Raw genomic sequence first — 14,837 nt, 5'->3', positions numbered from 1 at the left:
GGGTGCACAGAAAGGAGGCAATCGTGGCGGTTACACATATACCGATATGAGATTTGGCACGGGCACCTAGAGACTGCTGGATGGGGAATCCGTTCTGTCCGTGTTTATTACTCTGCCCAATTTACTCCAATGTACGTCCAAACTGGCAGCAAATATTCCAGGGGAATGGTACACCGGTTCATTCAGGGTCATCAGTGTGTAGGCATATACCTGCAGAGCAACGTCTAACCATTGTACGTTTAGCCAGAAGTAAGGAGTTGTCGATCTTGTGTCTGTTTGTTATCTACATAGATTGTTGGTTTGGGGGGTGAGTTTAGTAATAAACGATCACAGTATCATAGCAGCATTTAATTACCCCAAATATTATTCCCCAGTCACGCTGCCTTTGCCCTCAACTAAACATTGGTTGTTCGTAAAAGTTTGTCTATTTTTGAAATGCAGGATAACATTACAGCAGTACCCAGTGCCAGATTACAGACTGTGACTTCTCCTCTTTCAGACCGATGAATGGAGGCTGAGCTATGTGAACCGAGACTTCTCCGTTTGCCCGTCCTACCCTCCGATCGTCATTGTCCCCAAATCCATCGACGACGAGTCTCTTCGGAAAGTGGCTGCGTTTCGTCAAGGTGGACGTTTCCCTGTGTTCAGCTATTACCATAAAAAGAACAGTATGGTAAGTATGTGACTATTTGTTTTTCCCCAAATTGTTGACAGTCTAACTTAGCGTTCTAATGGCCTGGCCACAGTATTAGCACATATCTTATGGGCTTGAATGACGTCCATAGGTGATACTTAGCGAGAGCGGGGGGAGGTTCTGTACGGGTATGCGTTTTGTAGTCTCATCAAGTTGAAGGTAAGTCTGCTGTAATTACACTCGCATTGCGTGCACAGAACTAAATGCGCATATTCACCTGTATGTAGATGAACGCAGGTCGGCTATGATTACTCCTCTATTGCGTACACCGAAGCGCCACTGCGACCAAAAAATAGTCCGGATCCTATGTACACAAGCTGAACAAGCTGCCTGCGGGGCAGATACCTCCAGAAGTGATTCCCACACGTCTAACCAATCATGAACAATTCTTCCCCGCAGACGCTACCACATGAATCGCTACTATCTGTACGCTGGGTCTGATACCTGTTATCAATATCAGCGCACATCTGCACCAATCTATACTGTTTTTAAAAGATCTGTCTGAAAACAGGTGTGCTTATGCCTGCGTAGGCTGCACCTTGCCCTATTTTTAAAAGGGCAAAAAGCACCCTGCTCTCCAGTGCGATGCCGCGCTAAAACAGCCTGTGGGTGCCATCCCCACCCGCAGGTCGCAGTGTCCCGCGGGTGGGGAAAACTGTGGTGTAGCTGTCACCGCCGGTGAATGGATGCCGGGCATTTATTCACATACACAGCAGCGCTTGGGGGCGGCTTGGCATGTCCGTAAGTGCCGTGCACCCCCCAAGAGTGACGAAAAGGGGACATGTCTTAAAGACTCTCCCCATTTTCCTTGGCCAGGTCCCCCTTCAGCAGCGCACCAGATGTGCCCTTTCGCTAGGTCTGTCGCCGGTCCTAGAGTGAACACTACGTACACGCTACTCTGCTAAGCCCGCAGCTCCAACGACACGGCGTTCTGAGCTTCGCCTACGTGAGAATACCTTGGTTTTTTGTTTTACCACTGAGCAAGACAAAATAATCTATGATAGCAGTTAGACATATGTACATCTATATCCCCATTAGGTGTAATGTGCAGCTAGTGGAGCTCAGCTGTGATTATGGGTCCCCAACTGTAATGCCCATGAGAGACCACCTCCCCTGTTTTGCAAACATACAGTGTTTCTGATGGGCAAAGCCATTTATTGGCGAGACATGTAATCTGCTACAGTCAGTCCTACACCGCCTGAGCCAGAACATGTTACATACACTCAGGTTAGAATGGCATTGGGCCTGATGCAGCAAGGATCGCTGTTGTGTATGCAGCTGCGAATGTATGCTAATGCCTGCCACATCGCAGCGGGCATAGAGACGCCCCCTGCTGCTTTCTCACTTCCTCACTACGTTGTATACATCGGTACCATCGATGCACATCGGTCCCTAACGCACAATTTACACCAGGTCTGACCAGCCGCAGAAACTAAAGTCTCGTCGCACCCAGGGGTTGTATGCAATCGCAGTGGCTAATTTATGCACGCCCATGAAACTGCGTTCAAACGGACAGGCACGCCTGCATTTTTATGACCACTCCCCCCGTCACCACCCTCAAACGCTCACAGTCTGTCACTCACTCTGCGATGGCTCCCTCCGTTCGTAGTCGCAGTGCGATCACAGCGCACGCGCAGTGCGGTTTTTACGCATTCACACTTGTGAACAATCGGCCGATGTGCGTGCGCAGTTGCATCTGCGATCGCTGCAGAATCCGGTCCGTTATCCAAGTGGAATGGCACTTGGTGGAATGGCACTTTGGTGGAATGGCACTTGGTGGAATGGCACTTGGTGGAATGGCACTTGGTGGAATGGCACTTGGTGGAATGGCACTTGGTGGAATGGCACTTGGTGGAATGGCACTTGGTGGAATGGCACTTGGTGGAATGGCACTTGGTGGAATGGCACTTGGTGGAATGGCACTTGGTGGAATGGCACTTGGTGGAATGGCACTTGGTGGAATGGCACTTGGTGGAATGGCACTTGGTGGAATGGCACTTGGTGGAATGGCACTTAGTGGAATAGCACAATATGGTAGTTGGACGTTTTGAGCTGTAAAAGTCCATCAACACCCATCTCATGGTCCTGTAAAAGCCAGGCTGCCTGATGGGGCTTAATGACCTCCAAAGCATTGTCAGAACATGGGGGGGGGGTCCTCTGTCAGCTGCTCGTGCCTTTTGTGGAGATACTGAACTCCTATTTTGTGCTGTAACAGTCACGTTGGTCACACCTGACGTTATTCCAAATTACTGCCGATTTAGAATTCTGAAATGAATTTGCATTTCTACCCGTGTCCTCTTTGAGACTTGGACTGATAAGACATCGTTGCCGGGAAATGTACTGTAGCATTCGTTTGCCAGAGGTGCTTAGTTTTTACATACATGAACTAAAACGGGAAAAAAAACAAAATGAACTTAGAACAAAAGATTATGGGGAAATATCAGAAGCTGACACAATGAGGTCAAGAGAGTCGTGAATCCACAGGAAATAAGGGATTGTGTAACATCCAGCTCAGCATTGTATTATGGTGCCGCGTATCTATCGCACAGCAGTCCCAATTACAAACACTCTGCCACAATGTGACAATAATAGCAGAATGTTGGTATCAGCTTGGTGTGAATTCTTGAACCACCAACAGTGAGAACTGAATCAATAATAGAAAGGAAAGTAGACAAATAATTTAATAAATTAAATAATTTTAAAGTCTACGGTCTAAGGTTCAGGAATAGCTTGCAGAGACCTTTGGGAACCACATGTGTCTGCAATGGGAAGCACACAGCAAGGTGGTACAAAATCTAATTTCGGTCCAATACCAAGCTGTGTGCATCCTGATTTTGATCACCACTTTGCGATAGATGTAACACTCTGTGATTGATAGATGTAACACTCTGTGATTGATAGATGTAACACTCTGTGATTGATGGATGTAACACTCTGTGATTGATGGATGTAACACTCTGTGATTGATGGATGTAACACTCTGTGATTGATGGATGTAACACTCTGTGATTGATGTAACACTCTGTGATTGATGTAACACTCTGTGATTGATGTAACACACTGTGATTGATGTAACACTCTGTGATTGATGTAACACTCTATGATTGGATGTAACACTCTGTGATGGGTGTAACACTCTGTGATTGATGGGTGTAACACTCTGTGATTGATGTAACACACTGTGATTGATGTAACACTCTGTGATTGATGTAACACTCTGTGATTGATGTAACACTCTGTGATTGATGGGTGTAACACTCTGTGATTGATGGGTGTAACACTCTGTGATTGATGGGTGTAACACTCTGATTGATGGGTGTAACACTCTGTGATGGATGGATGGAACACTCTGTGATGGATGGATGGAACACTCTGTGATGGATGGATGGAACACTCTGTGATGGATGGATGGAACACTCTGTGATGGATGGATGTAACTCTCTGTGATGGATGGATGGAACACTCTGTGATGGATGGATGTAACACTCTGTGATGGATGGATGGAACACTCTGTGATGGATGGATGTAACTCTCTGTGATTGCCTGTACATACTGTACACGGCATTTTGCACTGGTCCATCCTTCTCCCCACTCTTTATCTCTTAGGCAGTCGGCCCTTCAAAATTCTCCTGCCTTAGGGCACTGTGACGGGAACAATAGATTGCACTGCACTCACATTTCTATTGGATTTGTGCTAGGGACAATGGGGCATATTTATCAAACCAATTTTGCGGGAAATTGATTTTTGGGGGATACCTGTAAAATGTAAGCGTCCCCAGGACGTATGTGATGCAGGTCATTTGTTCCCTATTGTGGGTGCTGCTATATTGTGAAATTTTCCAAGCTTCGCATTCCCGGAGCTCGAATCCATTAGCTGACACCGTCCTAAGATTTTATTTTGCCATTGTAGCCTGCATGATACTGACCGCAGCTCTTGCCCGGAGAGGGATGCTCCAGGTCCCTTCCAAGTTACGGCCACTCGCACATGCAGGCAGCCGGGGGGGTCCAGCAGCACAGAGTAAAGCGATCGCCGATGTGATCAGTTTACGTTACACATCGCAGGGACGGGCTCCGATATGTCCCTCTATGGGTTTTCTAATACATCCCTGCAGAACTTCTTATTTCTGCAAATAGCAGCAATAAGAAATTCAAATTATCGGGTCTAGGACCTGATGATAAATGGGCCCCAATGCGCCTAACGCCTGTGGCCCCTTCACCATTCAATGCGCTGATATCAAGAGCCTATTGCGTAGGAAACACAGAGTCTAGAAAGGTCCTTGTGTTCTCCGCACAAAACGCCATAGTGTCTCCGTGCCAGGTGGTAATACGTAAATGTCCTTATGATGTTAGGGTTAGGATACCGATACCTGTCTGTCATTGCTCTCCCTAACCCTAACTCACCCTCCCCCCAGTGCCTAAACCTAACCTACCATAACCCTCTCCCCTAATCCTCCCTCTAGTGCCTAACCCTAGTACTTACCGTCGGGATTCCGTTGTTGGGATTCCTGTGCCGGGATTCTGTGCACCGGCATCCCAACTGTCAGGATTATAACTACATCCCGTCCATGTGTATGTTGTTATTCTCTGAGGCTCCTCCCCCGCCCTGTCATTCACCCAATTAGCAGTCTCCACCCTCTTGTTCTTTAACCTCCGAGAGGTTGTTTTACTTGTGTGCGTGGAGCTCTGCTGGTATCTGCACATGAAAGCATTGCATCTGATAACTAACGCAGTCTCCCCCAGCTCTGCTGGTATCTGCACATGAAAGCATTGCATCTGATAACTAACGCAGTCTCCCCCAGCTCTGCTGGTATCTGCACATGAAAGCATTGCATCTGATACCTAACGCAGTCTCCCCCAGCTCTGCAGTGTGTAACGTGGCCAGTTCAGCAGCTTATTGTATAGGAGTAGTGAGATAGATTGAGGACTTGCTCTGCACGCGCTGCAAATCACTACATCAATCACTGCTCCCGTTCATGCCGTGCTGTCAGCTCTCCTGAGCGGCGTCCATTTTCTGCCTCATCGTCCGCTGGCTGAGAGATAATGGCCGGGCACACACTGCAGCGTTGTTTCTAACCGTTCGCTGCGGACGTGTCAAAGTCTGAAATTGGCACAAAAATCATAAAATAATAAAGTGTTTTCCTTTTTTCTTTTTTTTTCTAACTCAATGTAATCTAATCCAATTACATTTGGTAAATTGATTTTTGTATAATTCTATTCTGATTTTTTTTTATCCCAAGCAACACCTTAGTAATGCAGTAGTAATAGGATTTTTATATAGTATCTTCTAATAAATGTTGTACATAAAGCCCCCATCCTCTTCATCTGGCTCATCCCTCTTATAGACATTACACCCCCTTTAGTCCACATCATACCTCTCCTCCATCGAAATCCATTCTGCGTGCTCCATCCCCCCTCCAAATCCATTCTGTGTGCTCCATCTCACTTCTGTACCCCCCTCCAAATCCATTCTGTGTGCTCCCTCTCACTTCTGTACCCCCCTCCAAATCCATTCTGTGTGCTCCCTCTCACTTCTGTACCCCCCTCCAGATCCATTCTGTGTGCTCCATCTCACTTCTGTACCCCCCTCCAGGTCCATTCTGTGTGCTCCATCTCACTTCTGTACCCCCCTCCAAATCCATTCTGCGTGCTCCATCTCACTTCTGTACCCCCCTCCAAATCCATTCTGTGTGCTCCATCTCACTTCTATACCCCCCTCCAAATCCATTCTGTGTGCTCCCTCTCACTTCTGTACCCCCCTCCAGATCCATTCTGTGTGCTCCATCTCACTTCTGTACCCCCCTCCAGATCCATTCTGTGTGCTCCATCTCACTTCTGTACCCCCCTCCAAATCCATACTGTGTGCTCCATCTCACTTCTGTACCCCCCTCCAAATATATTCTGTGTGCTCCATCTCACTTCTGTACCCCCCTCCAAATCCATTCTGTGTGCTCCATCTCACTTCTGTACCCCCCTCCAAATCCATTCTGTGTGCTCATTCTCACTTCTGTACCCCCCTCCAAATCCATTCTGTGTGCTCATTCTCACTTCTGTACCCCCCTCCAAATCCATATTGTGTGCTCCCTCTCGCTTCTGTACCCCCCTCCAAATCCATTCTGCGTGCTCCCTCTCGCTTTACTACCTCCACCCAAATTCATTGTGTTGTTCCGCTAGGTGATGATGCGTAGCAGTCAGCCTCTCACGGGGACTAATGGCAAGCGCTGTAAGGAAGATGAGAAGCTCATTAACGCCACTTTAAGACCTGGAAAACGAGGATACATCATAGATACCCGCACTCTGAATGTGGCACAGCAAGCTAGAGCCAAGGGAGGTGGCTTTGAGCAGGACGCCTATTACCCGCAATGGAGGAGAATCCACAAAACCATCGAAAGGTACCATAACCCTCTGTGTATATACCTGATAGAACTACATGTATGCATCCACAACCCCCCCCCCCCCCCCCCCCAAGCCTCCATTCTGTCCTGTGTGTATATACATGACACGGCTGCATACATCTGCCCTCCATGCTGCTAGTATCCTGTCCTGTGTGTCTGACATGGCTGCATACATCTGCCCTCCTTACTGCTAGGATCCTGTCCTGTGTGTATATACCTGACACGGCTGCATACATCTGCCCTCCATGCTGCTAGGATCCTGTCCTGTGTGTATATACCTGACACGGCTGCATACATCTGCCCTCCATGCTGCTAGGATCCTGTCCTGTGTGTATATACCTGACACGGCTGCATACATCTGCCCTCCATGCTGCTAGTATCCTGTCCTGTGTGTATGTACCTGACATGGCTGCATACATCTGCCCTCCTTACTGCTAGTATCCTGTCCTGTGTGTATATACCTGACATGGCTGCATACATCTGTCCTCCATGCTGCTAGGATCCTGTCCTGTGTGTATATACATGACACGGCTGCATACATCTGCCCTCCATACTGCTAGTATCCTGTCCTGTGTGTATATACCTGACACGGCTGCATACATCTGCCCTCCTTACTGCTAGTATCCTGTCCTGTGTGTATATACCTGACACGGCTGCATACATCTGCCCTCCTTACTGCTAGTATCCTGTCCTGTGTGTATATACCTGACACGGCTGCATACATCTGCCCTCCATGCTGCTAGGATCCTGTCCTGTGTGTATAAACCTGACACGGCTGCATACATCTGCCCTCCATGCTGCTAGGATCCTGTCCTGTGTGTATATACCTGACACGGCTGCATACATCTGCCCTCCACGCTGCTAGGATCCTGTCCTGTGTGTATATACCTGACACGGCTGCATACATCTGCCCTCCTTACTGCTAGGATCCTGTCCTGTGTGTATATACCTGACACGGCTGCATACATCTGCCCTCCTTACTGCTAGGATCCTGTCCTGTGTGTATATACCTGACACGGCTGCATACATCTGCCCTCCACGCTGCTAGGATCCCGTCCTGTGTGTATATACCTGACACGGCTGCATACATCTGCCCTCCACGCTGCTAGGATCCTGTCCTGTGTGTATATACCTGACACGGCTGCATACATCTGCCCTCCTTACTGCTAGGATCCTGTCCTGTGTGTATATACCTGACACGGCTGCATACATCTGCCCTCCATGCTGCTAGGATCCTGTCCTGTGTGTATATACCTGACACGGCTGCATACATCTGCCCTCCTTACTGCTAGTATCCTGTCCTGTGTGTATATACCTGACACGGCTGCATACATCTGCCCTCCACGCTGCTAGGATCCTGTCCTGTGTGTATATACCTGACACGGCTGCATACATCTGCCCTCCTTACTGCTAGGATCCTGTCCTGTGTGTATATACCTGACACGGCTGCATACATCTGCCCTCCTTACTGCTAGGATTCTGTCCTGTGTGTATATACCTGACACGGCTGCATACATCTGCCCTCCACGCTGCTAGGATCCCGTCCTGTGTGTATATACCTGACACGGCTGCATACATCTGCCCTCCTTACTGCTAGGATCCTGTCCTGTGTGTATATACCTGACACGGCTGCATACATCTGCCCTCCACGCTGCTAGGATCCCGTCCTGTGTGTATATACCTGACACGGCTGCATACATCTGCCCTCCACGCTGCTAGGATCCCGTCCTGTGTGTATATACCTGACACGGCTGCATACATCTGCCCTCCTTACTGCTAGGATCCTGTCCTGTGTGTATATACCTGACACGGCTGCATACATCTGCCCTCCTTACTGCTAGGATCCTGTCCTGTGTGTATATACCTGACACGGCTGCATACATCTGCCCTCCTTACTGCTAGGATTCTGTCCTGTGTGTATATACCTGACACGGCTGCATACATCTGCCCTCCACGCTGCTAGGATCCCGTCCTGTGTGTATATACCTGACACGGCTGCATACATCTGCCCTCCTTACTGCTAGGATCCTGTCCTGTGTGTATATACCTGACACGGCTGCATACATCTGCCCTCCACGCTGCTAGGATCCCGTCCTGTGTGTATATACCTGACACGGCTGCATACATCTGCCCTCCACGCTGCTAGGAATCCTGTCCTGTGTGTATATACCTGACACGGCTGCATATAGCTGCCGTCAGTGCTAGGAGACCTGTCCCGTGTGTATGTATTTGACATGGCTGCATATATTTGCCTTCCATGCTGCTAGGAATCCTGTATATACTTGAGACAGATGCATACATCAGCCTTCAGTGCTGCTAAGAGACCTGTCCCCTGTATATATACATGATACATCTGCCGTCTATGCTGCTAGGAGACCTGTCCCGTGTGTGGGATGCAGTCAGAAAGCCGACGGTCGTAATGCCGACCGCCAGCTTCCCGACTGTCAAATCCCAGCAAGGTACTAATGTCGAAATCCCGATGCCTGTCATTAGACCTGCGCCGGGAGCCTGACACCCGGCGTGCCGATCGAAGGTAAGCTGGCTGCGGGGGAGGGTTAGGTTAGGGGAAGGGGTGGATAGGTTTAGGCACTTAGGTGGGGGGGTTAGGTTTAGGCAGTAGGGGGGTGGTGAGGTTTAGGGTTAGGGGGTAGAATAGGGTTAGTTGTACTTACCTTTTTAGGTTTGGGATCTTCACCCCTGCCGGGCTTCCGCTGTTGGGATTTGAGCCATGCGGCCAGCGATATAACATACTGATTCCCCCGTGTGTATATACTGTACCTGATATGGCTGCGTACAGCTACCGTCTAAGGGACTAGGAGACCTGACACGGCTGCATAACACTAACCCACTCTTTCTCCTGGCAGGAGATGTCAGCATGTAGAACTTCTGAAGTTCCTCATAGTATGTGAGATGTGTGCGGCAGTGCAGGGTTGTCAGGGATAGGATGATTGGACTCAGGTGGTGGTGAGTGAAGGAATTTCTAGACTGCATAGGCCCCTAGGTATAGCAATTCTAATGGGGACGGGTGTAACAGGCTATTGTCTTTATTTTATTTTTATTTTTTTTCACATGGAAATCTGCTTCACCCCTTACTATTCATCCTTGTTAGCCCATCTTTTCTATTGTAAACCCAACCGAACACAACCGCAATGTCATTCATACCGTGGTTCTTTTCGTTGTAGATTTAACATCCTGCAGGAGAGTCTGATTAAGCTGGTGGAGGCCTGTAATGACCAGTCCCACAACATGGACCGATGGCTCAGCAAGCTGGAGGCCTCAAACTGGCTGAGTCACATTAAGGAGATCCTGACCACTGCCTGCCTGGCAGCTCAGTGCATCGACCGGTGAGGACGGCAGAGAGCTCTGCATGTACTGGTTGTGCAAAGCTTTTTATTCATCCTACCACTCCCCCCTCCCCAATATGTCACACAGCTCCCCCGTTTTCAGAGCCAAAGCATTGGCGTGCAAAGTTTATAGCTGTTCATAATCTGAGTCCTGACTGATAATAGTTAAGGCACATATCCACTACACGATAAATTGGACGATTTGAACGATAACGTTATCGTTCATCGTTCGCAGTATGGTGAAGTGGATATGCCGTCAAGAACCAGCGATGCGCGCTCTCGCTGGTCGTTGACGACATCTATAATCGCCCGTACTTGCAGGGCAACCTGACGATATCGTCGGGTCCTGCAAGTACGGGGATGAGGGATGGTGACGTCACCGAACGATATATCGTTCAGTGTGGGTGCTCAGGGGGTCATTCAGACCCGGTCGTTAGCGCCGGACCGGGTCGATGGCCCCCCACAGAGCATGCGCGCGGCGGCGCCATCTTGCGCATGCGTGAGACCCGCTACGACCGACAGCGCTGGTCGTAGCGGGTCTCGCTCCAAAGGGGGCAAGCTGTCGATGTTGATTGACGGCTCGGCCCGTTTGGAAGGCGGGCCAGGGGGGTGGCAGCCCAAATGGGGGCGTTCCCATGGGAACGCCTACCGTTTGGGGGCGGCCTTATTGACATCACTAGTGATGTCAGTGGAGAGCTTCCGGCTCAGACAGAGCCGAAAGCTCTCCGGGGCTTACGACAAGGGAGACCCTACCCTAGAGTCTCGTCGTAAGCCCCGATGGTCGCGATGGTCTTGACCATCGTGACCATCATCTTAGGCAGTCGTAAGGCTGTGGGTGTTACCCCACAGCCTTACCACCGCAAAGGAGGACGTCTGTGCGACCGGCTCTGAATGAGGTCCTCAGTGTCATTAATGACATTGACCACCCCACTGACAGGGACACACTACATGATATCGCTCATGGAGCATATTGTCTAGTGGATACCCGCCTTTAAGTTGCGTACACACGGTACGATCTGCACAACTAACTGAATGATTTCCCTTGAACTTTCTGTAGTGCAGGACAAACGATATTGGGTGTACACACCATCTATGATAGATATCATTCAGTGAAGTCATGCTGCCGCATCTCTGATCAGGCAAATCGTGATGAAATCATCCAAGTTGACCTGCATGTACGAACGACCATAGATATCGTTATCGTCCAAGCGGGAACGCGCGTCACTGGTCGTTCTCTGCATAAAAGTGAACGATTTATCGTTATCGTTCATAGATATCGTACCGTGTGTACGCACCTTTAGTTTAATGGTCGCTACAGTGACATATAGCTCTTGGATTTATATCTGTTAGAAATACAATATTAATTATGCCTGACTGCATACAGCATAGCAGTGTCATGTGGCGTTGCTTATCTTTCATCAGTCTATATGTGTCGCACTATAATTGTATTAAGACTTAATAGGTTCTCTGTTTGCCTAATAGGGAGGGGGCCTCTGTGTTGGTGCACGGATCAGAAGGCATGGATTCCACCCTACAGGTGACCTCTTTGGCCCAAATCATTCTGGACCCCAAGTGCAGGACCATCCGTGGGTTTGAGGCCCTGGTGGAGAAGGAGTGGTTACAAGTTAGTACGGAAGACTGCATTGCAGAGGTTCCCAAACTCCACCATTGCAGTCCAGGTTTTAAGGATATCCATATGGTTAAATCATATTGACTCAATATGTGGACTGTAATTGCGAAGTTTGGGAACCTCTGCTGTATCGTATAAGGAGATGATTAAGCAGTAATTAAAATAGACCTGGCTCTGTTTTATGTGCCGCATTCTGCAGTCATCACTTTGGGTAGTTTAGTCGCAGCAGATGAATGACGCAAAATGGCTGCTTCCACTATATAGGTGACCACTAATTGTTATTTTCCAAAATATGGCTCTTGTCATGAAACCCTTTATCCTTACATTATCAGAGCAGATCTTGACGAGCGTTTCACCTATAGCAATACCTGTTATCATACAACTGGTATGCTCACCTGTACGTGGTCATTGATAAGTTAGTGGTTGGCACAATAGAGTTCTAGGTAAATGGCGGACTGATCTGACAGTGCGGCTTCTAGTTACCATGACGGCACGGACACATGATGCACCATTAGGACACAGATGTAGCAGGTAGGCAGGATGCAGCAGGACCACAGGATAAACACACAGAGCCTCGTGTCGTACTTGAGTTTAACCAGTACCCCCCACTGGCAGTAAGTAATAGCGAAGTAAGCTGCAGTAGGAATGCCTCATGTTATCTGTGCCTGGCAGTAAAGCTGGACTAGATTAATAAAAAGAGGATTTTTGGTACTTACCGTTTAATCCTTTTCTCTGAGTCAGGCTGGGGGACACCGGATCATGGGGTTGTAGGTGGGAAGGTCTGCAAAAATGTAGGCCAGATGGAAGTTCCAAGAAACCATCATGGCATCTACTGCGAATGCCGAAAGATCTCTGGCCCTCGCACAAAATCGAGGGACCTTGCAATTGTGGTGAGACGCCATCAGGTCCACCTCCGGCAGCCCCCACTTCTGGACCAACTGCTGGAAAACCTCCGGGTGGAGAGATCACTCCCCTGGTCGGAAAATGGTCCTGCTGAGGTAGTCCTCCCAATTCTCCACCCCCTGTATGAAGACCGCTGAAATTGCCGGGAGAAACCTCTCCGCCCAAGTAAGAATGAGACTTGCCTCTGCCATGGCAAGCGCGCTTTTGGTTTGCCCTGGTGGTTTACATACGCCACCGCCATGGCGTTGTCTGATTGGATCCTCACTGGTCGGCCCGCCAGGAGGGCCTGAGCCCCGCACAGTGCCAGATAAATGGCCCTGAACTCCAGCATATTTATTGACAACCCTATCTCTGATGCCGACCAGGTCCCCTGGAGACAGAGGTTCTCCGTCACCGCTCCCCAACCGCTGAGACTTGCGTCTGTGGTGACAATGATCCAGTTGGGAGTAGCCAGGGACCGACTCTGGAGAAGGTGACTGGTAGTCAACCACCAGTGAAGTGACTGACGAGTGCTGTCTGACAGAACCAGCAATAGAGAGGAGAGGTCGTCCGAGCGGCCCATCCAATTCCGGAGAATCTCCCACTGGAGAATCCGTGAATGGAAGCGGCCGTACTGGATGGGTCTCAAAGGTAGAGACCATCGTACCCAGTAACTTCATGCCCAGCCAGATGGATGGGGGAGGGACAGAGAGCACCTTCCTGACTAAGGGCCTGATTCAGAGGTGCTCGCTATTTGCGAGCGCTCGCTATTTGCGAGCGCTCGCTCTGAATCAGGGCGAATTAAAAAAAAAAAAATCATCTGCCTCCAGGCCGCTCGCATAGCTGCTGGTGACCACCCACAGCTTGTACGAGCGGCCTGGCAATGGTCGCAATTATCGTGACCATCGGGCTTGCGACTAGAGCCTTGTGGTAGGGTCTCTGTTCCCCCAAGCCCAAGTGAACTTCCTGCAGGAAGTTCACTACTGACATCACGAATGATGTCAGTAGGGCCGGCCACAAACGGCAGGCGTTTCTTCGTGAACCCCTCCCTTTCTCCAGCCACCCCCCCCCCCTCCCCGCCTACAAAACGGGGTGAGCTGTCGATCAACATTGACAGCCGCCCCGTTTGTAGCGAGCTCCGGAGCGAGTGAATTTCTCACTCACTCCGGGGCTTGCGTGCGCAGCGCCCTACCATCGACCCGCTTGCGAGCGAGTCTGCTTCAGTGTCAGTGCCAACTCCACACCTTCCCACCTATAATCCCATGGTCCAGTGTCCCCCAGCCCAGCAAAAGAGAAATTTATTTTTGTCCTTGGATACAATGCATATGCTCTCAGTTCCCGAATTCCACTGTGTCCAAAGAGCAGTTCTGTGTCGTACCCAAGGAAAACAATTACCAGAATGATATAAAACCATCACTGGAACGCACAGAACAAAGCCAGGCAGATAAAAAATAAATTTATCCAAAGTTGGTGGTGGGCATGTACAAGCCAGTGCACCCGTCATAATACCCCTATAATATTCTGCATTTGTTCCGTGTCCCCAGGCGGGTCACCCGTTCCAGCATCGATGCGCACAGTCCGCCTACTCTAACAGCAAGCAGAAGTGGGAGGCTCCGACGTTCCTGCTCTTCCTGGACTGCGTCTGGCAGATAGTCCGCCAGTTCCCTTGTTCCTTCCAGTTCAACGAGCGCTTTCTCGTCACGCTCTTCGAGCACGCTTACGCCTCTCAGTTCGGAACCTTTCTGGGCAGCAGCGAGTGTGAGAGGTCAGTGCACTGTGTGATGGCTCCCAAACATTGTATCGTATTCCCAGTTACCACTTTACCTTCTGCTCCATTGTTATAAGGGTCACATTCTACGAGCATTCTGTCACCTGTCATAAAGCATCACTTATGA

The 14,837-nt window shown here is 49.5% G+C and overlaps 1 protein-coding gene across 1 annotated transcript in view; it reads left to right on the top strand.

Annotated features, from left to right (window-relative positions):
• MTMR9 (myotubularin related protein 9) overlaps positions 1–14,837 on the top strand; it is a 64,201-nt gene that overhangs the window by 37,506 nt on the left and 11,858 nt on the right. The window contains exons 4-8 of the mRNA XM_088447543.1: positions 500–673; positions 6,866–7,083; positions 10,269–10,430; positions 11,913–12,054; positions 14,487–14,707. Coding sequence (XP_088303669.1) covers positions 500–673; positions 6,866–7,083; positions 10,269–10,430; positions 11,913–12,054; positions 14,487–14,707 — 917 coding nt within the window. The remainder of the gene's footprint in view (positions 1–499; positions 674–6,865; positions 7,084–10,268; positions 10,431–11,912; positions 12,055–14,486; positions 14,708–14,837) is intronic.

The sequence above is a fragment of the Taudactylus pleione genome, unplaced genomic scaffold (assembly GCF_031769625.1).
Source record: "Taudactylus pleione unplaced genomic scaffold, aTauple2 ptg000434l, whole genome shotgun sequence".
Lineage (NCBI taxonomy): Eukaryota > Metazoa > Chordata > Amphibia > Anura > Myobatrachidae > Taudactylus > Taudactylus pleione.
This window is presented reverse-complemented; position numbering and strand designations above follow the sequence as displayed.